Genomic DNA, 22,797 nt, shown 5'->3' with positions numbered 1-22,797 from the left:
TTCAAACTTCTGTAAAGGTTTTGTATCAATAAGCCAAGATAGAAATAAGCCAGAAGGCCAAGTGATATTGCCTACAGCTTCAACTCACCAAAAATCTTTGCAAACCTTGACTTACCGGGTTGACATCTGAGTAATATGTCCAGGCTCTGCAGTCAAAGTCTTTCTCAGTGGGTGCTGATCCCTTTATTACATTCCAGATGTAAACCTTTGTGTTATTTGGATGAACAATATCATCAGCCTTTCTAGGCCAGTCTTGCAGCTTCTCTTGTTCATATTTGTATTCAAGTGGTATCTCACGTGCCACACCATGGGCATGAATGGAGAAAGGTCTGGAGGCCATATTCTTGAACTTCACCTATGTACATATATATGGAATAGTTTTACACCCACATAATTCAATAGCTTTCAAATCTACGTCTTACTTACCCAGTTGTTTTGTCTCTGTCAGACTAAATGGTCTTTTCAATCTAAAATTACCAGTCTACTCTGTAGTTTGGATTCTGTAGTTTCCACTGAATGAGCACCCAAATTGTAAACTCTTGTGATGCCCAGCAATAATGGCAGCATGATTATTCTAATTAGGTTATAGTTGCCAAAAACAATGAGAGGGGTTTACCAGCTCTTGCCATTGGTGGGATCTTCCGGTCCTGCCAAAGTTGACCCCTGAAGTCGACCTGTGCTGCGGGTTCCCAGGCAGTGGGACGGGTGAACCATGCAAAACTCTATTGACCTTTGGCAGGAGTGGAAGAGCTCGCCAGCAGCCAATAGCAGGCTGCCTCTGCTGCAGAAAAGCCCACTGTGAGGGGGCGGGGGGCATTGTGTGGAATTCATTACTACAGGAAGTAGTTGATGCTAAAACATTGAATATATTCAAGAGGTGGCTAGATATAGCACTTGGGGAGAGTGGGATCAAAGGCTATGGGGATAAAGCAGGATTAGACTATTGAGCTGGGTGATCAGCCATGATCGTACTAAATGGCGGAGCAGGCTCGAAGGGCCAAAAGGCCTCCTCCTGCTCCTATCTTCTATGTACGTATCTATGTATATAGGTACACAGCTAATGACTGCACAAAAAAAGTAATGAACCAATTATATGCAATTATATGTATAGATTGGAGAAACTGAGGTTATTCCCCTGAGGGCAGAGAAGGATGAGAGGAAATTTGAAAGAAATGTTTAGATAGAGTCAATAAAGAGAAACCTGTTTCCAATTATTGAAGGTCAATAACCAGTGGGAACAGGTTTAAGGTGATTGGCACACAAACCAGAAATGATATGAAATTTTTACATAACAAGTAGTTAGGATTTGAATGCATTGCTTGATAAGTTGGTGACTACAGATCCAACAGTAGCCTTCAAAATGGAATTGATAAATATTTGAAGGAGAAAAATCTTACAAGGATATGGGGAAAAAGCCAGGAGTCAGACTAACTGGATTTTTTCTTTGAAAGAGACAGCATAGACTTGATGGGGTGAATGGCCTCCCACTGTGCTGTACGTTTCTATGATTCTCTTCTCTGAACCATCTAATTGGAGCCCCGTTGGCCTTATATATTGTGATTGATCACAATGCAATTGATGTTAGCTTCAGGGTATTAATGTTGTCGTGTTTTTTGTGCCCACGATTTCTGCCCTCATTTTGACTTACCCCAATTACGTTACATTCCTATTGCATTAAACTACCTTGTGTGTCTGCTGCTTCATTTCTCACCAAGCCCTGAAATAGCAGCAAATCTGAACTTTGGAATTAACTGTGTCACTTTGGAATGTGAAAGTGTAGTACTGTAGATGGTTGCAGTCCATGACTGGTTACTGTGAAATTTCGGAGCTGAAGATAGCATCCAGTGTTGTTGTGCATGTCACAACACCAAATTTAACTCAAATTAGATGAACTGAGCAAACAAATGAATTTGAGAAACATTTTGTTCAAGTCTTGATTTAACGTGTGCCGACTGGGAAGATGGCGGTCATTTCCAATAGTGTGGGGTGGAATGAAAACTTGAGAAGAAAGAATCATGCCTTTTGGTGACAAACGGCAGCCTAGGCCAAATGAATAAAGAATGTGGGGGGGAGGGAGGCAATTTACTGGAGAACAGAATCATGCAAAGGCCGAATAAATGCAAGTTAAGGAAGTCCATTACAAATTCATTGAAGTTAGCTCCTAATGTGATGTCACAATTTGACACTTAACTTTCTGACACTGTTACAAAATAATTTTGTAGAACTGTGAAGTAATGGATTTTGATCAAAGTGCTTCGTTTATAAGAAAATTACAGCTCAATGTTCAACATTGACTCATAACAAAATATGTGAATTCTTTAGTTTCAGATTTGGTAGTAACATAGTACTTGGGCGGGATTCTCCCGTACCCGGCGGGGCAGGGGGTCCTGGTGGGACGGAGTGGCGTGAACCACTCCGGGTCGGCCCGCCACAAAGGTGCGGAATGGCGCCACGCCAGCTGGGGCAGAAGGGACTCCGCCGGCCGGCACGGGTCCGCGCAGGCGCGGGAGCGTCAGCGGCTTCTGACGTCATCCCCGCGCATGCGCAGGGGAGGGGGGGTTCGCCTACGCGTCGGCCATCGTGGAGGCTGACATGGCCAATGCGTGGGAGAAGAGTGCCCCATGGCACAGGCCCACCCGCAGATCGGTGGGCCCTGATCACGGGCCAGGCCACCGTGGGGGCACCCCCTGGGGCCAGATCGCCCCGCGCCCCCCCTCAGGACCCCGGAGCCCGCCCGCGCTGCCAGGTCCCGCCGGTAAGGGACCTAGTCTAATCTACGCCGGCGGGACTGGCAATGAACCAGCAGGACTTCGGCCCATCGCGGGCCGGAGAATCGCCGTGGGAGCCGCTGCAAGCGGCCACCGACTGACACGGCGCAATTCACACCCCCACCGAACCTCCGGAACCGGAGAATTTGGCGGCTGGTGGGGGCGGGTTTCACGCCACCGCCACCCTCCCCGGCGATTCTCCAACCCGGCGGGGTTTGGAGAATCCCGCCCCTTATTTTTGCCTTTCAGAAGCCCTTCCAGCGCAGTGAGACAAATAATTAAAAAACAATATGGATTGAATTAACAATGTTTTTTTAATTCATTCATGGGTTTGAGCATTATTGGCAGTATGCATTGACTGAGTGGCTTGCGAGGCCATTTCAGAAGGCAGTCAAAAGTAGGCCAGACAAGGACGGCAGATTTCCATCCCTAAAGGAGCATTAGTGAACCAGATGGGATTTTACAACAATCATGTAATAGTTATCATTAAACTTTCAATTCCAGAACTTTACTGAATTCAGATTTCACCATCCATCACTGTGGGATTCAAACCTGGTCCCCCAAGCATTATGCTGGATTGCTGGATTACAAGTCTAGTGTCAATAGCACTATGCCACAGCCTCCTCATTATGCTAGTGCATCTTCATAAAACATCCTGAAAGTAAGTAAGGGTCTTGATGTGCTTCATGAGGTGAAAATATTTGTGGTTGGATGATTTATGAAATTGGACAATGTGGACATGGCCAAAGAAGTAGGTTCTATGCAGGCTTCTCTAATTCTGGCCTCATGTTTATTCCCAGGTATAATTGCTCCACCAAGATGTTGTAGCCTTCGCCTCGTTGATCGCCCGAAGGGGGATCCTGTTATGGTGGAGATCAACCTCTCCACCCTGTGCCCTGGCGTGGCGGGGGAACCTGCTGGAATTCCTGACTCTTAAGAAGGTCAAATTTGAACTGAGGGGAAGGACGGAGGGGTTCTACAATTCACGGGCGTCATTCATGATGCACTTTCGAGAATTGGATTACATCGAACATTGGGGGATTTTTGTCATTTGTTTATGTTAACATGAGGGCTAATGTTTGGGGGTTTGGTGGGAGATGGGATCGTTGTTATTGATATGAGGATTGACATTGCATTCGTTGCCGATCAATGCTTATTGTTGGGTGTAAATTTGGGAGAAAACGTAAAAAAGGAGGAGAATAAAAATATTTTTAAAAAAAAGAAATAATTGCTCAACTTGGTGAGCAAGCATTCAGTCGCCCATGCTCCAAGTTCTGGAATACCCTCCCTAAATCTCTCGGCTTCTCTTTAAGACACATCTTAAAAGCTACCTCTCTGACCAACCATTTCATCATCTGAACCAATATATCTGTGTGTCTTGGTATCATACTTTGTTTTATAAGGAACAATGTGGTAAGTTTATGTTAAGGGTAAAAAGTTTCTTTATCTTTTAAAAATAAATATAAAGTACCCAGTTCTTTTGTGCGAACCACTGCGCCACAGTGCCACCCAAAAGTGTCTTTATGTTAAAGTTATAAAAGTTATTGTTGTTATAGCAAGTTGAACGAGAGCTTTCAGAACATGGAGCCAATATGGCTGAGGTTAAGGGGCCGGAATTCCCATTGACAGCAGCGGGAGAAGAAAATCCCGTTCTCAGCGTATTGTGCAAGCCTCCTGTTGCCGAGAAACATCCAGCTGGGAAAATGGAGAATTCTGCCCATGGTGGTGTGGTGGTAATGTCACTGTACTAGTAATGCAGAGGGGACGTGGATTCAAATCCCACCATGGCAGCTGGTGGAATTTAAATTCAATTAATAAATTCTGGAACATAAAACTCATATCAAAAATAATGGGCGTGAAACTATAATTGATTGTCATAAAAACCCTTCTGGCTCACAAATGTTTTTTTGGGAAGGAAATGGACCGTCCTTATCTGGTCTGGCCTACATGTGACTCGGCAAACCCACAGCAATTAGATTGACTCTTATCTGGCCTCTGAAGTGGCCGACCAAACCACTCAGTTGAAGGGTAGTTAGATATGGGCAACAAATGCTGGCTTTGCCAGCGCTACCCACATCCTATAAAAGAATAAATAAATAAAATAACTCATGGCAACTGACAGTTTTGTGGGAGAGGGAGATGCAACAAAAGCCGAAGAGGGGAGAATGTATTCAGGAACATTGTTTCCAACTAGTTGGATAGTGCACAAAGTCCCAAGGTGAGCGCTTTTAGCCGCGTGTTTCCAGGTGCTCGTAGCACCGGGAAACACATGACTACACAACGCAATTTGCATTGTATAAGGGGCCTCAGCAGGGAATACGCGACCGAGGCCACACATGGTCCCATTTTGTACACTGAGGAGTTCCGTTCGCCGGAACGCCCCAGTATAGCGAGAGATCAAGACACCATTTTTAAATGGCGTCACGATATCCCCAGCCCCAAAATGACCCCCTACAACTCTCAGCCTGAACGCAGTCTGGGAGGGTCCCTGTCCCCCACAACCCCCGCCCCCCCACACCCCGCCCTCTCCCAACACCCACAGAGGCAACCCTCAGCCCAATCACGGGTGCACAGAAAATGCCATCTTGACAGTGACAAGCTGGCACCCAGGTGACACTGCCAGGTTGTCCAGGTGGCACCAGTAGTGCCAGGGCACCACCCTGCTCAAAGGGCATGCAGCTGGGGGCCTCCAATCCCCAGGAAGACCCCCACAGTGTCATCCCATTTGGTCCCTGATTGTGGAGACCAATACCAAACGGCGCTCATCTAATCTCTCTAAGTCGAAGGGGATAGATCCAAAGCCTCAGGAACCTCGGGAATCTGCACATTAAAGTGAGACTAGCTGTCTTGCTTTAATATGCAGATTTGCCAAAGTGTGATCCCACCCACAATGGACAGGATTTATATCGCAACGCCTCGTGAGATCTAACGCGATCTCGCGAGGCATTGAGAGCCAGGTAGATCCTGGAAGCAGAGTCTCCTAACTTTTATTGGCCATGCTGTACTGCGGCGAGCTGACTTTCAGGCACATAGAGTAGAGAAAGTTCAAGAGGTAAGGATAGATGAGGCTATGGAGGGATTTACAAAGAGAACAATGAGCTAACATGCATTACCATGTTGACCGAGTGAACTCAAGAGTTGTAATGGACTAGAATCGAGACAATTGTATAGACCTCGTGCTGTGCAGGGAGGAATCATTAGTGGGTTTGGCTGTGGGAGAAGAAGTTAGCAGAAGAGTAATAGAATGTGGAGTAGGCAGGCGATTGGTAACGTGAACTAAGAATGATGACAAAAGGAGAGTCAGAATGTGATGGAAGATGTTCAGCAAATTAAAATGAAGAGAACACTGAGTTAATAATAATAATCGCTTGTCACAAGTAGGCTTCAATGAAGTTACTGTGAAAAGCCCCTAGAGTTCCAAGGTAGTCACAGAAATATTTGGATTGCCACAGATTGGATTGATGACCTCCTGAAATCCAGTTTAAGGTGAAACTGAATTTTGAGTATGCATGTTAGCCCTGAGATCAATTTGTAAAATATCATTTAAAATCTATATATTTATTTTAAGGTTGGTGACTCACCACAATAACATCATCGACTTCAGCACTGATGACAGGCCCAAGAATGCCCAAATGTTGTTCACCTTCTCCACGGACTATGGGATGTTTGAACATGCTGTCCTTGTATTGCAGAAACACTGCCTTCTTGAATTTGCTGCCAAGACTCTGTCTTGGAGATTGCTTCCTCTGCCTATGTGACATTGGCATCAGTTTAATCTGACGTTGAGCTGATTAAATTTGCTCCAGTGACAGCCATTAGTGAGTGTAAATATTATTTAAATATATATGTATATTTATATATTATCTCTTAAATATATCATACATATTTACATTCTGTACAATATCTTCAGTATCATGCCCAGTAATTTACTGGGCAGTAATCCAGGAAATAGCACAAATATCTATTTGAAACTCAAAATACCCAGTAAAGTGCTCTACTCCTTAATATTTAGTCAGTAAATCCTGCAATACTTAATGAATGCCTAACTTAGACATGTATTAAATAACAGTGAAACAATACTCCTCTGACAAAAGATCAGTAAGATATCTCATAAACCCTCAATTAAAAACCTTGACTATCTTTTAATATTAGGGGCTGGATTCTCTGCACCCTGACGCTGAAATCCGTTTTCTCGCATGAAATCGGACCGACTGCACTTCCGTTATTCTCCGCCCCATACTCGTACTCAGGGAGTACGCCGTGCCGAGTATCCATGGCCTGAGGTAATGGCCTGAGGCCCGCCTCGCTATTCTCCGTCCCCGACCGGCTGAATTCCCGACGGCATGGCTCTAATGTGGTCCTGCTGTTCGGGAACCCCACGCGGCAGCTGCTGACTCAGTCCGGGGCCGCCACAGTCGGGGGAGGGCCAATCGGACGGCATGAGGTGCTTAATTCGTGGCTGGGGGCGATGTGTGCGGGCGGTCAGGGTCGGGCGAGCGGCCGATGCGGGGCACTATATCGGTGGTCCAGGTCCGCGGGCTCAGTCCACCATGGAGCGTAGCATGGTCGCTGGAGACCACCACCGTGTGCATGTCTGGCCTCTGACCCGGAAGTGCTGGGGGCCGTACCGGCAGCTGTAGCTGCGAGCTCCATGACAGCTGCCTGATAGCCCCCTGCAAGACGTGAATCTGTGGACTTTTGACATCAGTTTTCCTGGTGTAAAAGTACACAGTTTTCACGACAGCATGGGGACATAGTCCCAAAAACGGAGAATCCAGCCCTATATGTTTTTGAATTCGTGAAGGGGATTTTCCAGCTCTTCTCACCAGCAGGATTTCCGTTCTACTGATGGCGAACCACTGCCACGGAATCTCGGCAGCGTGGGGTGGATCCCATTGACAGCAGCAGGCCCAGAAGATACCGTTACCGGCCAGTGGTGGGCAACACACTGAAAATCCCGCCCCATGCTTAATCTCTTTTGCTGCAATTCTAGTCACACAGTATTCCCCAGTCAAGACGGTGGGCATGTGACAGAGACACTTGAATATTACTGTAGAGTAGAGCTGAACACTATGCATTGACCACCGTAAATACAAATGGAAATTCCTTTCTGCTTATCAAGCTATTCATGGGTCACAGTCACAAAAACATGAATAGCTGGAATTTGAAGCTGTCATAATTTGATATGAGTGAGGTACTTTTTCCTCACAAGTTGAGGATTACATTTCCATTCCTCTGATAATGCTGGACCAAATAAAAAGAATATTGGATCAGTAATGTTTAAAAATAACGAGCGTTTAAAATTTGAGCATATTAAGATTTTGTCCAGTGGTTGGTCTGTCTGCCACACAAAACTGAGGCTGCAGTTGTGAGACAATTCAATCTTTACCAATCATTCACTGGTAGGCACATCAAAATAGCCTTGAATGTATAAAAGATGGGGCGTGAAATTTGGTTCAATCACGAATTTGGAGGCCCTCTTGTGAGGCTGCAAATTGTGCAGTGGCCCACAGGTAGTTTGGACATTCCGAATTCGCTCTCTGTGTATCCAAACAGGCGCCGGAATGTGGCTTTTCATTTCATACAGTAACTTCATTGCAGTGTTATTGTAAGCCGACTTGTGGCAATAAAGATTATTATTATCATAAGACCATAAGACATAGGAACAGGAGTTCAGCCCCTCAAGCCTGCTCTGCCATTCAATAGGATCATGGCTGATCCGAGATTCGTTGAATCAGTGCAGAAGGAGGCCATTCGGCCCATCGAATCTGCACCCCATCCAGACCCACACCCTCACCTTATGCACGTAACTCCACCCAACCTACATATCCTTGGACACTAAGGGGCAATTTAGAATGGTCATTCCACTTAATCTATACTTCTTTGGACTGTGGGAGGAAACAGGAGCACCTGGAGGAAACCCACCCAGACAGGGGGAGAAAGTGCAAACTCCACACAGTTACACAAGGCCTGAATTGAACCTGGGTCCCTGGCGCTGTGAGGCAGCAGTGCTAACCACTGTGCCACCATGCCACCCATATCCACCCATCCACTTTCCTGCCCTATCCCCAGAACCCTTGATTCCCTTACTGATCAAGTTCTCAGCCTTAAATATACACATGGATTCTGCCCCCATACCTCTCTGTGGTAAGGAGTTCCAAAGACTCACAACCCTTTACAGAAGAAATTCCTCCTAATCTCGGTCCTAACTTGCACCCCTTTATTCTGAGACAATGCCCTCTGGTCCAAAACTCTCCCATGAGGAGAAATATCCTCTCAGCATTTACCCTATCAAGCCCCTTAAGAATCCCATAGCTTTCAATGAGATCACCTCTCATTCATCCTGTGAAGGGTGCTCATGTAGGGGTGCTGAAGCTCCCCAACTGACCAGATGAGTCATTCAGGATCCTAGTCTCAGAATCAACTACATCACTCTCACCTTCAGGAAAATTTCTATCATATTACGGTCACTCATCCCCAAAGGGTCTCGCACAACTAGATTGCCAATGATTTCATTCTCATTACACAATACCCAGTCCAGGGTGGCCTGTCCTCTAGTCGGTTCCTCAGCATATTGGTCCAGAAAACCATCCCGTATACATTCCAGGAATTCCCACTCTATGGTATTGTAATTAACTTGATTTGCCCAATCTATATGCAGGTTAAAATGACCCATAATTACAGATGTTCCTTTATCGCATGAGTCTCTAATTTCTTGTTTAATGCCATTCCCAAGATCATCACTAGAGTTTGGGGGTCTATACACAACACTCACGAACATTTTTTGCCCCTTGGTGCTTCGCAGCTTGACCCATACAGATTCCACATTGTTGAAGCTAATATCCTTCCCCACTATTGTGTTAATTTCCTCTTTAACCAGCAATGCAAACCCTTTTTTTTGTCTGTCCTTCCTAAATACTGAATATCCCTGTATGTTCAGTTCGCAGCCTTAGTCACACTGCAGCCATGTCTCCGTAATCCCGATTATATCACACCCATTTTCATCTATTTGCACAATTAGTTCATCCGCTTTATTGCGAATACTCCGCGGATTAAGGCACAAAGCCTTTAAGCTTGTCTTTTTAACATTAATTGTCCCACTCCCAATATTTTTCACTGTGGTCCTGTTTGAATCTGGCCCTTGGTTTATCTGCCTTTTACTTTTCTTATTCTCCTTTCTGACTTTTCATTTTGTCCTTGATTCCTCCTCCTCTGACTGCATAGGTTCCCATCCCCTGCATTTTTAGTTTAAACCCTCCCCCAAAACTCTTGAGATTAAACAAGCAGTTGGATTGAATAGGAATTCTACATGTGCAGTCTATTGTTAACTGGTTACATCTTATTTAATATGTCCACCTTTCTGAAGCAAAATTGATACTCACTTACCTGTGCTTGAAAGCTCCAGCTGTTTCTTTCTCTTCATAATCCCATAACAGTTCCACAGCTGCAATGTAATAGTATTTGGACTGTGAATTGGAAGTTCGTAGGATGTAGCTTGGATCCTCCTCTGGGCACCACTCACTGCTGGAGAAAGCTCCAAAGTTAGTATCATGTATGCCTGTGTAGCTGGACTCGTCACCAGCTCCACTTTCTTCTGAATAGTCATCATATTCAAGAGTTTCTTCCCTGACTTGTGTGGAATTGATTACAGTTTTTGTGGTTGATGCTTCATTAAATGATGTCTGATTGGATGTTATACCTTCAGATTCCCTGAAGGTTCCAGCTGTATCATTATCCCATAAGTTCATTCCCTCTGTTCCATTGCTAATTTCCCGTTCAAATGTAAATGCTTTGTGAAGCTGGGTCTTTGCGATCGCCCCATCATCCAGCTTTTGGTTTTGATTTGATTGCAATTTGTCGGTCAATGTGATCCGGTTTTTTTTAAGGACCTGTTTTTCATAGAGGAAGACCTGTTTTCCATCTGTTTGAGTAAAGGTCAGGTTAGCTTCTGGGCTATCATGAAAAGGTATCTCTCTCATGCGGTTCGTCTGCACAAGATCATCCGAGCTGTAGTTTGTTTTAATTAACTCATCAATTTCTCCATTCTTACTGTGTTTATTAACTCTACTGTCCTTGGTGAAGGCAGAGTGCATTTTATCAGATTCTTTTGTAGTTTGCTTCTTGTTGGTTTCAGATGGATCATCGAGATCCTTTCTAATAGTTTGATTCAGTTCATTGGGGTCTTTGGACAAACGGTTACCATGATTCGAAAAGCGATTTTCTTTCTTTTCCTGAGCATATCCCTTACCTAAGGTGTGATGTTGCTTTTGCCGGCAATGTGACCAGATAGGGTCTTGCTCAATCATATTTTCCACATCATTGGTGATGTTCATGAGTTCCTCCAGTTCAATTTCTTCTGTTATATTATTGTTGTGCGTCTTGAATGCTCGTGGTCTGAAAAGAAGTTGCATCATTTCTTCTTCAAGTACGTTTCCATTAGCCTCGTCAGGGTCAATTTCCTGAAGGAAGTCTTCCACCATTTCCTCATCATAATCACAGTTACGAACTCTGAACTTTGCCCTCATGCCCTGAATTTGATATTGATAATTGAGGGGCTCCACGAGCCACAAACCTGAAGGTTGAGAGGTAAAGGGAGTAATAAAATAAAACTATTGAGTTGGAAAGAATACATTTTTACCTAAATTAAGTGCAACCAAGCATATCAGGTTTCATTTCATAATTTCTCAGTTTTGAAAGTGACATGGTTGGGATGTCAATCGTTGAATAGTACAACACAGAAGGAGACCATTGGGCCCATCAATTCTGTGCTGTTGTTTCAAAGAGCAATCCAGCTAGTTCCACTCTGCTGTTCTTTCCCCATTTCCCTGAATTTTCTTCTCCTTCAAGTGTTTATCCTATTCCCCTTTGAAGGTTACTGTTGAATCTGTATGCAAAACCCTTTCAGGGATCGAGTTCCAAATCCTAACTACTTGCTGCATAAAATGTTTTTCCTCATGTCACCTCTGGTTCTTTTGTCAATCTTCTTTTGTGATTCACCTGTTGTGACTCGGTTGAGGACTCTGGGTCTGTACTCATTGGAGTTTTGAAGGATGAGCGGGATCTTATTGAAACTTACAGGATACTGCGAGGCCTGGATAGAGTGGACATGGAGAGGATGTTTCCACTTGTAGGAGAAACTAGAAGCAGTGGGCACAATCTCCGACTAAAGGGACAATCCTTTAAAACAGAGATGAGGAGGAATTTCTTCAGCCAGAGGGTGGTGAATCTGTGGAACTCTTTGCCGCAGAAGGCTGTGCAGGCCAAATCACTGAGTGTCTTTAAGACAGAGATAGATAGGTTCTTGATTAATAAGGGGATCAGGGGTTATGGGGTGAAGGCAGGAGAATGGGGATGAGAAAATATCAGCCATGATTGAATGGCGGAGCAGACTCGATGGGACAAGTGGCCTAATTCTGCTCCTATGTCTTATGGCCTTATCGTCTGGTTATCGAACATTCAGTCATTGTTTTTTATTTACTCTATTTACTTCTTCTAGTAAAACACCTCTGATTTTAAACACCTCCATCAAATCTGCTCTTAGGAGAATGTCCTCAGATTCTCCTGTCTATTCACATTACTGTCATCTCTGTGCATTCTGCATGGAATTGTGAGTATATACAGAACTTTCTCACTGGGAAAAGGACAGAGCAAGAACTATTAGGACTTCTTTGACAGCTTCCCAAAGCCACAACTTATACGATTTAGAAGGACAAGAGCAGCCAGCATAGAGGAAAACCATTGTCTTAAAGTCCTCTCCAATTCACACACCATCCTGTTTTGGACATATTTTGGCTGTTCCTTCAATACCACGGGATAAAAATCGCACCCCGACCAACAGAACGGGAGTTAAGTCAGAGATGCACATTTGCACCAGAAACACAAACTGTTGCAGCTACATGCCAACAATTTTGTATTAATCTAAAAGCCCCCTAAACACTGACAGTGGTATATCCTCAATAACAGCTACTCACATTTACGTAGCATCTTTAATGTAGAAACTCATCACAGAGGTTTAATCAGACAAAGCTAAGCCAAAGGTGCCAGTAAGGGCCATGAAAAGCTTGGTCAACAAGAGATGAGGTGTAAAGGATTAGGTCAGTGAGTATCAGAGTGTGGGACTTAAGCAGAAAGCATGTTCACACACTACTTCTCCTGTCTGGAACCCCCCAAGACACTGCTGTTGCCTAAAGTCTATGCAAATGTTGAGTAAGCTATTGGTGTGTTAGGCAAGCTGGGTCGATGTGGACTGCACTTGATGCAGTGTAGCGAGAGACAGACCTCCAACACTTGATAAGATGCAACACAATTTTATTTAACGTCTTAACTACTATACATGTTCAACTGTGGGTTGACACTATACTGACTTGACTGGAGACCCAGTACTAGCTTGACCAGACTTACTAGCTACCGCATGGTGTTTGCACTGGCTAGCTCACGAACTCTGACTGTTTCAGTGGCTGGGTCCAGAGAGGGTGGGAAAACTGGTGCCCTCTGGCTTTATAGTGGTAGTGTCCTGTCTGGTGATTGGCTGCTGTGTTCTGTGTGCTTACTGGTCATCCTGTGTGTCAATCACTGCCTGTCTGCACTCCATTATGTACATAGATGTATATTATGACATCTCCACCCCGTTTTTTTTTAGATAATAAATATTAAGGTGCGTGTGCGTGTGGATGTGTATATGTGCCTCACTATATACAGAATGTGTTAAAATGAACTTATATACATAGGATGGTGTCGCTAGTGCAGATATAGGGCAGATGAAACGGTAAAACGATATTTACAGAGGTCAAAACGATGAGGTAACAAGATGTACAAATGTTCAGTCTATAAATTTAGTCTTTGAAGCGGGCGACGAATTCTGGTTGATCGCTGCAAGGGTGGATCAGGGGCCGCCTGCACTTGGATAGGCAGGACTGCTGCCAATGGGGTGGTCGCAGGGGCCGGCAGGATTGCTGGTAGATCGGTGGCCTCTTGGTAGGGCACGTCCGGAGGAAGCATTGTGGGTGGCGGGGTATTTCGGTCAGGTGGCGATTATATACATAGATGTATATAATCCCACTCCATTATATACATAGATGTATATTATGACAGCTATTACTTGCTCAAGCAAGGTTCTTGGAACTTTCATTAGGCTGTGGGAAAGCTAATTTTCATATTGTTAGTCCAGTGCAATTTAGTAAAATCACTTACTTCCGGAAACTATCAAAACTAAATTCAGCATATGAATGGTTGCAGTTTTGTCTGGGTGTTATAAAATTCCTTAATTCAACAAAGAATAGTGTTGACACAAAATTCAAAAACTGACTCATTTCATTTTTGTACAGAACGTAGATCAGTAATGATGAAGAAAGAGTTCATGCGAATGCTTGTTTGCAAACAGACTTACTAATAAAAATATGGACAGCATGGTGGTGCAATGGCTAGCACTGCTGCCTCATGGTGCCGAGGACCAGGGTTCAATCCTGATCCCAGGTCACTGTCTGTATGGAGTTTGCACATTCTCCCTGTGTCGGTGTGGGTCTCACCCCCACAACCCAAAAAGATGTGCTGGTTGGTGGATTGGCTACGCTAAATTGCCCCTTAATTAGAGAAAAAAAGAATTGGGTACTCTCAAAATTAAAAAAAAGCTAATAAAAATATGGACTACAGATGGGCCATGGACTGTTGTAACTCTAGTTGGAATCAGACAGTACCCCTTCGGAAAGTGGTGTAAGACCTGGTTGTGCCAGCACTCTGCCACTTGCTGGGTTTTGTGACGTGCAAAAGGGCAAAACCTCTTGTTAGGGGGCCAAGGGGTGAGGACCAAGCCAGAGCAAGGTCTCCCTATGCAAGATGCCACCACTTACTTGGATTCAGCATATCAGCTTAAGGTAAAGTGGTTTGGGCCTTACACCAAAGAAAGGGGGGGCATTATATTTTCTTGATTTGTTCCCTTAAGATGTCATAGCTGGCCGTAGGGGCCAAATGGGTGCTAGAAATGCACCCCCAGTGTCTGCTTGCAAATTCTATATTGTCCCACTGCCCCCTCCACATACCCTGGTGTAGGATTAGAATCCCCTCCGACTAGACCCTATGAAAAACCCCAAAACTAACAGACAACAAAGTCAAACCTCAAAGCTTTGGAGAGAGTGCTGATGAGGTTTACCAGGATGTTGCCTGGTCTGGGGGGGTGTTAGCTATATGGACAGACTGAATACACTCGGACTGTTTTCATTAGAACGACGGAAGTTGAGGGGCGACCTGATAGAGGTCTGCAGGATTATTAGGGGCATGGATAGAGTGAATTGGCAGGCACTCTTACCCAAGTGTGGAGGGGTCAGTCACTAGGGGGCACAGGTTTAAGGTCCGAGAGGCAAAGTTTAGAGGAGATGTGCAAAGCAGGTTTTTTACACAGAGGGTGGTGAGTGCCTGGAAGGTGTTGCCAGGGGAGGTTGTGGAAGCAGATACATTAACGGAGGTCAAAAGGCATCTCGACAAATACATGGATAGGATGGGTATAGAGGGATACGGCACTAATAAGTGCTGAGGGTTTTGGCCAAGGGTGGTATCATGACCTGTACAGTCTTAGAGGGCCGAAGGGCCTGAACCTGTGCTGTATTGTTCTTTGATCAAAACACACAGAGGCAGGCTATACTGTAAGGAGTTAATTCCAAACATTCCAACATGGCAGCAGAACTGATACTATTAAAGGAACAGAAATCACGACAATATCACAACAATGACACAAGGTAACTGCCATCTGATAACCCAATCAAGAAGCTGAGGAGACCGTTCATTGTTGCCACCAAACTGCCTCAGACAACAGTCAACACACAAGTGTTCATCGCAGTCAAGGAAGAGAGAGACTTTCACATGCATACAGCTTTGGAGCCATAGATACCTCATGTTATTGGAGTTCATTGGTTTGGGTTATGAAAATAACGTCAGCACTGAGTCTGCACCAGGGCATGTAATAGACTAAAAGATTGAAAGATGCTAAGCACTGAAAACACAGCAGGATGGCTCCAGGGAATGTTTATTCTGATAAGAATCACCTTAAAATGGACAAGACTGAAGAATATGGCAGTGCAGACAAGAAAGAGCGTCAGGAACGGTCAAGCTAGCATGCGGACCTGCAATTCACACTGGAAAGACCAACTGTGTAGGGGGTTGTAAGTTATCTGCCAGATCTGAAGGGTATTGGGGATGAGGGTTTTTTTAGGCAACTTAAGGATAACAACCAAATCCTGAGAGATTTGGGTTTAAATTGAGGAAGATTTGAGCAGAAACGTAGGGTTTTGTCTATGCTTTTTATGTAGAGACCTTCTAATAGCTTGCAGTGGTTTTGTGTGTTTAAGTGGACAAGGTTAAATTGTGGAAGGATTTAAATTGGACCAACCAATGTAGTGTTGTGTAGTGTCAGAGTATTTGGCTTTATGGCGCTGGAGATTTTAAAAATAAACATCTTTGTGGTCGAGTCAAACCTGTGTCTGTGTGATTTTATCCTTTACAAAATCTGAAAGTTGAGAACCATCCATAAGGGGAAACAGGAGTGTGAACCTCTTACATTAGTGAAATGTACCAGGGGACATGATCCCAGCCTAACTGCCAGGATCACGTTTTGAAGATATGTAGAGCCCATATGTCCCTGTTAAACAAGTGCAAAATTCTGCATTACTGACCAATATTATCCATTTCCATGTGGATTGTTTCGCTGGAAAATGGGAAGAGGGTTAATACATCTTCATATACCCCATCGTACTTAAAAGTTTGTCCATGGAAGTAGATTGAAAGAAAGTTGTCTTGAGCGCCAACTATTACATGCCAATAAATCACTTCTTCCATGCAGAACTTCAACTTGGGGACATTTTCATAGACAAACCCATTAATACCTGCAAAGTAGCATGCATAAAAACAAATCAGTACCTGAAGGATAACAAATACATACATGTTAATAGTGCAAAAAAGCACACAAACGTAAAAACATCCAAGGTGAGATTTCAATTCCTGGGTCAGGAACCTGCAATGACATTCATTTCTGGATTCCAACTCTGCACTGCATTGTCAATGTGTACTCATTGAAATTTTAATTGACAATCTACTTGATTGACCCAGGGTTCTATTTGCTATCCAATTAATGACAGGGGGCAGGTCTGATTTAAAAGGCAAGCTGAAGTCATTGCTATGGCTGCCATTTGTCTCAATAATGGAAGGAGGAGTTGCATAAAGGGTGGTGGATATGGGAGGACCCCTACGCTAGGGTAGCACCCTGACCATCTCCATTTTTCTGATGCCTTACTTAAGATATTGCTGGATGCAGTGACTGCATGGCGAAGCAACGTGCCCCCTGTCAGTGGCATGAGAAAGCTTGCTTGTCAGAGAATCAAAACATTGTTGGAGGTGGCTCAAATAGCAGAGGAGTGATGAGGAGGAACTAGGTCCAGTGCAGGAAATGTTTCAGTGACTTTCTCATGTTTGGCAAAATGAGTCCAAAGAAAGACCTACATGGTGTGCCCCCCGGTCAGCAGTCACCAGAATGCAAAAAAGATGGGGTTCCTGAAGGTGCACTGAGTTCTCATGATAACAGGAGAAGGGTGTGCATAACAGTATTGGTGATCCATAAGCATAGCTCATAACCCGAGTGCACAGTCAGATATGGGGAAGTCTGCAACATCTTACACAAATGAAAATCTAAAAATGGTGAAGGAGAGAAGGATTGTTCTAATGGCAGCTTTCTTCACATCTCAGGCTAAATAGGATGACACTGCCAGGGAGAAAGAATCTGCATGTTTGGATGGTGGACTGCTCAAGCTCATATCACTGATCCATTTTGAGAGGCTGACCCTTGATCTATCCAGAGTGTGACACCACTGGAGCACTGGAGATTGAGGAAACAGTACCCAACAGCGACAGGGTGAACACCACCAGGTTCAGAGGATGCATGGAAATTCTCTTAGTGCAACGAACCGCTTAAGCTGCCATCTCATTATTTTAAGCAGCAGAAGCATCAGTTCATTGTGCTGATTTCTAATGATTACTTTCTCTCGGTCGGGATTCTCCATTCTCTGCTGCTTTGATTGGTCAAAGAATGGAGCATTGACTGAAAAATGGGATTGGCACAAGGAGGCAGACCCATCCCCAGTCTCCGCTCCCGGGCCGCTGCCCATAGCAGGCTACCCGCCCCGGGCCAGCGGGAACATGCAAAGTGTTGAGTTGCATGGCCAATTTTTCCCCCCGCCCCTCCCCAGTATGTTGCTCACATACTCAGAGCGGGAAATCCACTGGGCGGGCTTTGGTGTAAGTATGGCCAAGTGCAGCCCTGGCACGGTGGACACCGAGAGAGAGGTCAAGAGAGTCATCTCATTGCTAATGTGCCTTCTGCTGTTGCCAGGCTGCAGAGGGAGGTTCCACAAGGGTCCGGAGGGGGGGGGGGGGGGGGGGGGTTGGTTGGGTGAGGGCTGTGAGTGAATGACCCTCCCCACCCTGTGTCTGGACTGCCCCTTCCAGCCCTGGGTAACCTGAAGATCAGCCTTGGCACTTTGATCTCAGGCAGCTCTCTGTTCAACAGCATCATCCTGGTCAGACTTTTTAAACTCTGAAGTGGCCTCCTCACCCTGAACTGCTCTGCCCAACAGTTAATTAAAAGTCCAGGCAGTTTAGTGAAGAATCAATGGAGGAACACGTTCCCTGTCCTAACATCTGCTCCTTCAGCCCTATGCCTTTGAAACTGCAGCTTGTTAAAGTGTCAGGGCCTTCCTGCACTTGAAAAGGCTTCAAATCCCCTGTGATCCTTTGAAATGCTGAGCATCCATTCAATTTCACAGAGCAGTACCTTGCACTAGCCTGTGGTTGACAGCTTAATGGTTCAGACACAGCTGAGATTGACTCTTCTCTCAATGAGGGATGGGTTATAGATGTTGGCTTAGCTCACAGACACTCAGTTTGGATTCCTCCAGGGTCACTCATCTCCTGACCTCATTACAGTCTTGGTTGAAACATGGACAAAAGAGCTGAATGCCAAAGGTGAGGTTAGAGTTACTGCCTTTGTTTAGAAACACTCTAGTTATGACTGCCCACTTCAAAGCAGCTAATTTGTTTCATTTCCTCTTTTGTAGCACTTAGCATTGTTGAAGTGTACAGATAATGTTCTTGACCCTGTACAATGGTTGCCTATGAATGAGGATCTTCTCTGAACCTTTCCTTTACAATGGTGCCTCGGGCTGCTCACTGGCCATTCTGACTCATTCCTCACTGTGTCACTGCCTTCTTCTCCCTGTTGTGGTTGGCATCTTACATAGACCCTGTGCCTTATAAAGAAAATACTAAACAGACCTGTAACAAGCTGAAAAGTTAATTGGGAACTATAACTGGCCAGTATTCCACCTGGTCTGTATTGCTTGTTCCTTTCTGCCTCTTATGGGGAAGTAATTCTGCTGGTATCAGTTCCAAGTGTTTGACCCAATAACCCCATATAGAAACAGGGCCTAGGACTGGTCTCATGTTATTAGGAGCAGTCTAAGCTGGGAGTTGAAGAGTCAGTAATGTTACCCTCAGATCATCCAAATGCTGCCAATATCAAAGGATCATTTAGGGTTAGATAGTTAATGTTACTGAAACCTCACTAATCACTTACTGTGCATTAGGTTGGAATCATAAAATTCAGGATCAATTGGATTCACCCGTGATGGATCTTCACAGTATTTTTCAATATTATCATTTATGTACCAGCTTTTATTCTCATCAAATATGGAGAAGAAAAGGTACTTGACTTTGTCTATCTTTACCTGAGGAGAAAATAAGAAAAAAGTAAAAAAAGTAGGCTCAATTTTGCATTCATTTTAAAGTCTATCTTGCACTGTGTAACCTATTCACACTTCTATTTCCTCAAGTGTTTATAAAACTTTAGTCTCGTTAGGCAACTTGTGATAAAATGCCTTACATTGAGTTAACTTGGGTGAAGGACTAAGGCCCTTGACAGGTAGATACCACCAAAGTTTTAAAGATTTGGAAAGAATACAATATAGTGTCTGGCTTTTTAATAAGGTTGTAAATGGCAGGAAGAAGGGAAGGCTGTTTAGGACAAGTGGACGCTTGAGATCCAAGAATGAATTCGAATAGGTTTGGCGTAATAAGTCTTGATTTCAACATCATGCAGGAGAATGTCATTGATGTATTTGGAACTCAGGAAGAACAAAGGGAAATGTTTTTTAAAATTGCACCTTCTGAATTGAATGCGTTAAGAAATGAAATCAGCAGAATAAAAACAGTAGAAAGTTCAAGAACTATGGGATTGTGTTCCCTTCAAAATATTAAAATGTCTCAATTTCAGTGACTGAAATTAGACAAAATGATAAAAACATCTATTCCAACCTCCCAGAGACCAGTACAATCTACTTTTTTCATGGTTTTATATGCAACTAATTTAATATTTTGCATAATCCTAAGTTTCTCCCTGCTGCTAAAAGTAACTGAAATAAAATTCCAGAAGATTCCAACCTAATATTCCAATGTTCTATCTTATAAATCTATAGGCCCTGACAATATTTATAGAATCCATAGAATCCCAACAGTAATGACAAATGCCATTTGGCCCATCAAGTCTGAACTGACCCTATGAATGAGCACCTAGGCCCACTCCCCCACCCTATCCCCATAACCCTGTAACCCCACATAACATGCACATCTTTGGACACTAATGGACAATTTAGCACAGTCAATCCACCTAACCTGCAAATCACCGGAGCACTTGGAGGAAACCCACGCAGACATGGGGAGAACGTGCAAACTCCATACAGTCACCCAAGGTCAAAATTGAACCTGGGTCACTGTGAGGCAGCAGTGCTAACCACTGTGCCATTGTGCAATAGTATTCTGGCAATAGTACTGAAGACTTGTACTCCAGAACTTGCCCCTAGCCAAACCGTTCCAGTAAGGCCTCAACACTGTCATCTACCCGACAATGTGGAAATTGGCCCAAGTATATCCTGTACACAAAAAGCAGATAAATCCATCCCAGCCAATTACCACCCCATCAGAGTACTCTCAAGGGGTCATCAACGGTGTTATCAATTGCTTAGCAGTAACCAGCTCATTGTCACTCAGCTTTGGTTCCACCAGAATTACTCAGCTCCTGACCTCATTACAGCTTTGGTCCAAACATGGACAAAAGAGCTGAACTTCAAGGTGAGGTGAGAATAGAACATGGAACATATATGTACAGCACAGTACAGGCTCTTCGGCCACGATGTTGTGTCGATCATTTATCCTAATCTAAGATCACCCTAACCTACACCCCTTCAATTTACTGCTGTCCATGTGCCTGTCCAAGAGTCGCTTAAATGTCCTCCAATCACTTAAAAATTATTTCCCCTCGTGACAGCCATTTACGCCCTGGGGAAAAGTCTCTGGCTATCCACTCTATCCATGCCTCTCATCCCCTTGTACACCTCTATCAAGTTACCTCTCTTCCTTCTTCGCTCCAGTGAGAAAAGCCCTAGCTCCCTCAACTTTTCTTCATAAGACATGCCCTCCAGTCCAGGCAGCATCCTGGTAAATCTCCTCTGCACCCTCTCCAAAGCATCCACATCCTTCCTATAATGAGGCGACCTGATCTGGACACAATATTCCAAGTGTGGTCTAACCAGGGTTTTATAAAGCTGCAGCAAAACCTTGTGGCTCTTAAACTCAAATCCTCTGTTAATGAAAGCCAACACATCATACACCTTCTTAACAACGCTATCAACCTGGGTGGCAACTTTTAGGGATCTATGTACATGGACCCCAAGATCCCTCTGTTCCTCCACACTTCCAAGAATCCTGCCTTTAACCCTTGATTCAGGATTCAACTTCAACCTTCCAAAATTAATCACTTCACATTTATCTAGGTTGAACCCCATCTGCCGCTTCTCAGCCCAGCTCTACATTCTGTCAATGTCCTGTTGTAACTTGCAACAGCCCTCAACACTATCTACAAATCCACCAACCTTCGTGTCATCGGCAAACTTATGAACCCACCCTTCCACTTCCTCATCCAAGTCATTTACAAAAACCACAAAGAGCAGAGGTTCCTGAACAGATCCCTGTGGGTCACCACTGGTCACCGACCTCCAGGCAGAATACTTTCCATTCACTACCACTTGCTGTCTTCTTTTGGTCAGCCAATTCTGTATCCAGACAGCCAAATGTCCCTGTATTGCATACCCCTGACTTTCTGAATGAGCCTACCATGGGGAACCTTAACAAATGCCTTACTGAAATCCATATACACCACATTCACTGCCTGATCTTCATCAATGTGTCTCGTCAGACGCTCAAAGAATTCAAAGAGGCCTGTAGGGCATGATCTGTCTCTCACAAAGCCACGTTGACTATCTTTAATCAAACTATGTTTTTCTAAATATACATAAATCCTACTCTCAGAATCCTTTCCAGTATTTTGCTCGCCACAGACATAAGACTGACTGGTCTGTAATTCCCAGGGATTTCCCTATTCCCTTTCTTGAGCAGGGAGCAACATTCGCTTCCCTCCAATCAGCCGGTACTACTCCAGTGGAGAGTGAGGACGCAAAGATCATCGCCAAAGGTGCAACAATCTCCTCCCTCGCTTCCCATCTGGCCCAGGAGACTTATCCATCCTGATGCTTTTCAAAATTTCTAGCACGTCCTCCTTCTGCTGAACGCTGTTCTCACAAGAAACAAGGTCCCGCTCTCCAGTGAATACTGAAGCAAAATATTCATTTAGGGCCTCCCTCTCCTCCTCAGACTCTGTGGACACAGCACTAACCATCACCCCTTGAAATTCAATGGCATTACCATCGCTGAATTCCCCACAATCACAATCTTGTAGCCATATTAATACTATGGCTACAAGAGCAGATTAGAGGCTGGGAATCCTGTGGTGAGTAACGCACCCCCTGATTCTCCAAATTCTGTCCACCATCCACCACGCACAAGTCAGGAGCGTGAGGGAATACTCTTCACTTGGAAATATATTGTTGTTCCTTCACTGTTGCTGGGTCTCGTTAGCAATGTCACATCCCATGATGACATT

General features: G+C 44.4%; 1 protein-coding gene across 1 annotated transcript in view; it reads right to left on the bottom strand.

Moving 5' to 3' along the window:
- The window catches only part of f8 (coagulation factor VIII, procoagulant component), a 98,124-nt gene that overhangs the window by 26,587 nt on the left and 48,740 nt on the right, over window positions 1-22,797 (bottom strand). Inside the window, exons 11-15 of the mRNA XM_038775925.1 lie at window positions 19,381-19,531; window positions 16,430-16,639; window positions 10,155-11,340; window positions 6,350-6,518; window positions 116-355 (exon numbers count right to left, since the gene is read on the bottom strand). Of these exons, the coding sequence (XP_038631853.1) occupies window positions 116-355; window positions 6,350-6,518; window positions 10,155-11,340; window positions 16,430-16,639; window positions 19,381-19,531 (1,956 nt within the window). The remainder of the gene's footprint in view (window positions 1-115; window positions 356-6,349; window positions 6,519-10,154; window positions 11,341-16,429; window positions 16,640-19,380; window positions 19,532-22,797) is intronic.

This window comes from Scyliorhinus canicula, chromosome 17 (genome assembly GCF_902713615.1).
Source record: "Scyliorhinus canicula chromosome 17, sScyCan1.1, whole genome shotgun sequence".
NCBI classification, from domain to species: Eukaryota; Metazoa; Chordata; class Chondrichthyes; order Carcharhiniformes; family Scyliorhinidae; genus Scyliorhinus; species Scyliorhinus canicula.
The sequence above is the reverse complement of the archived record's forward strand: the minus strand, read 5'-3'. Positions and strand labels throughout refer to the sequence as shown.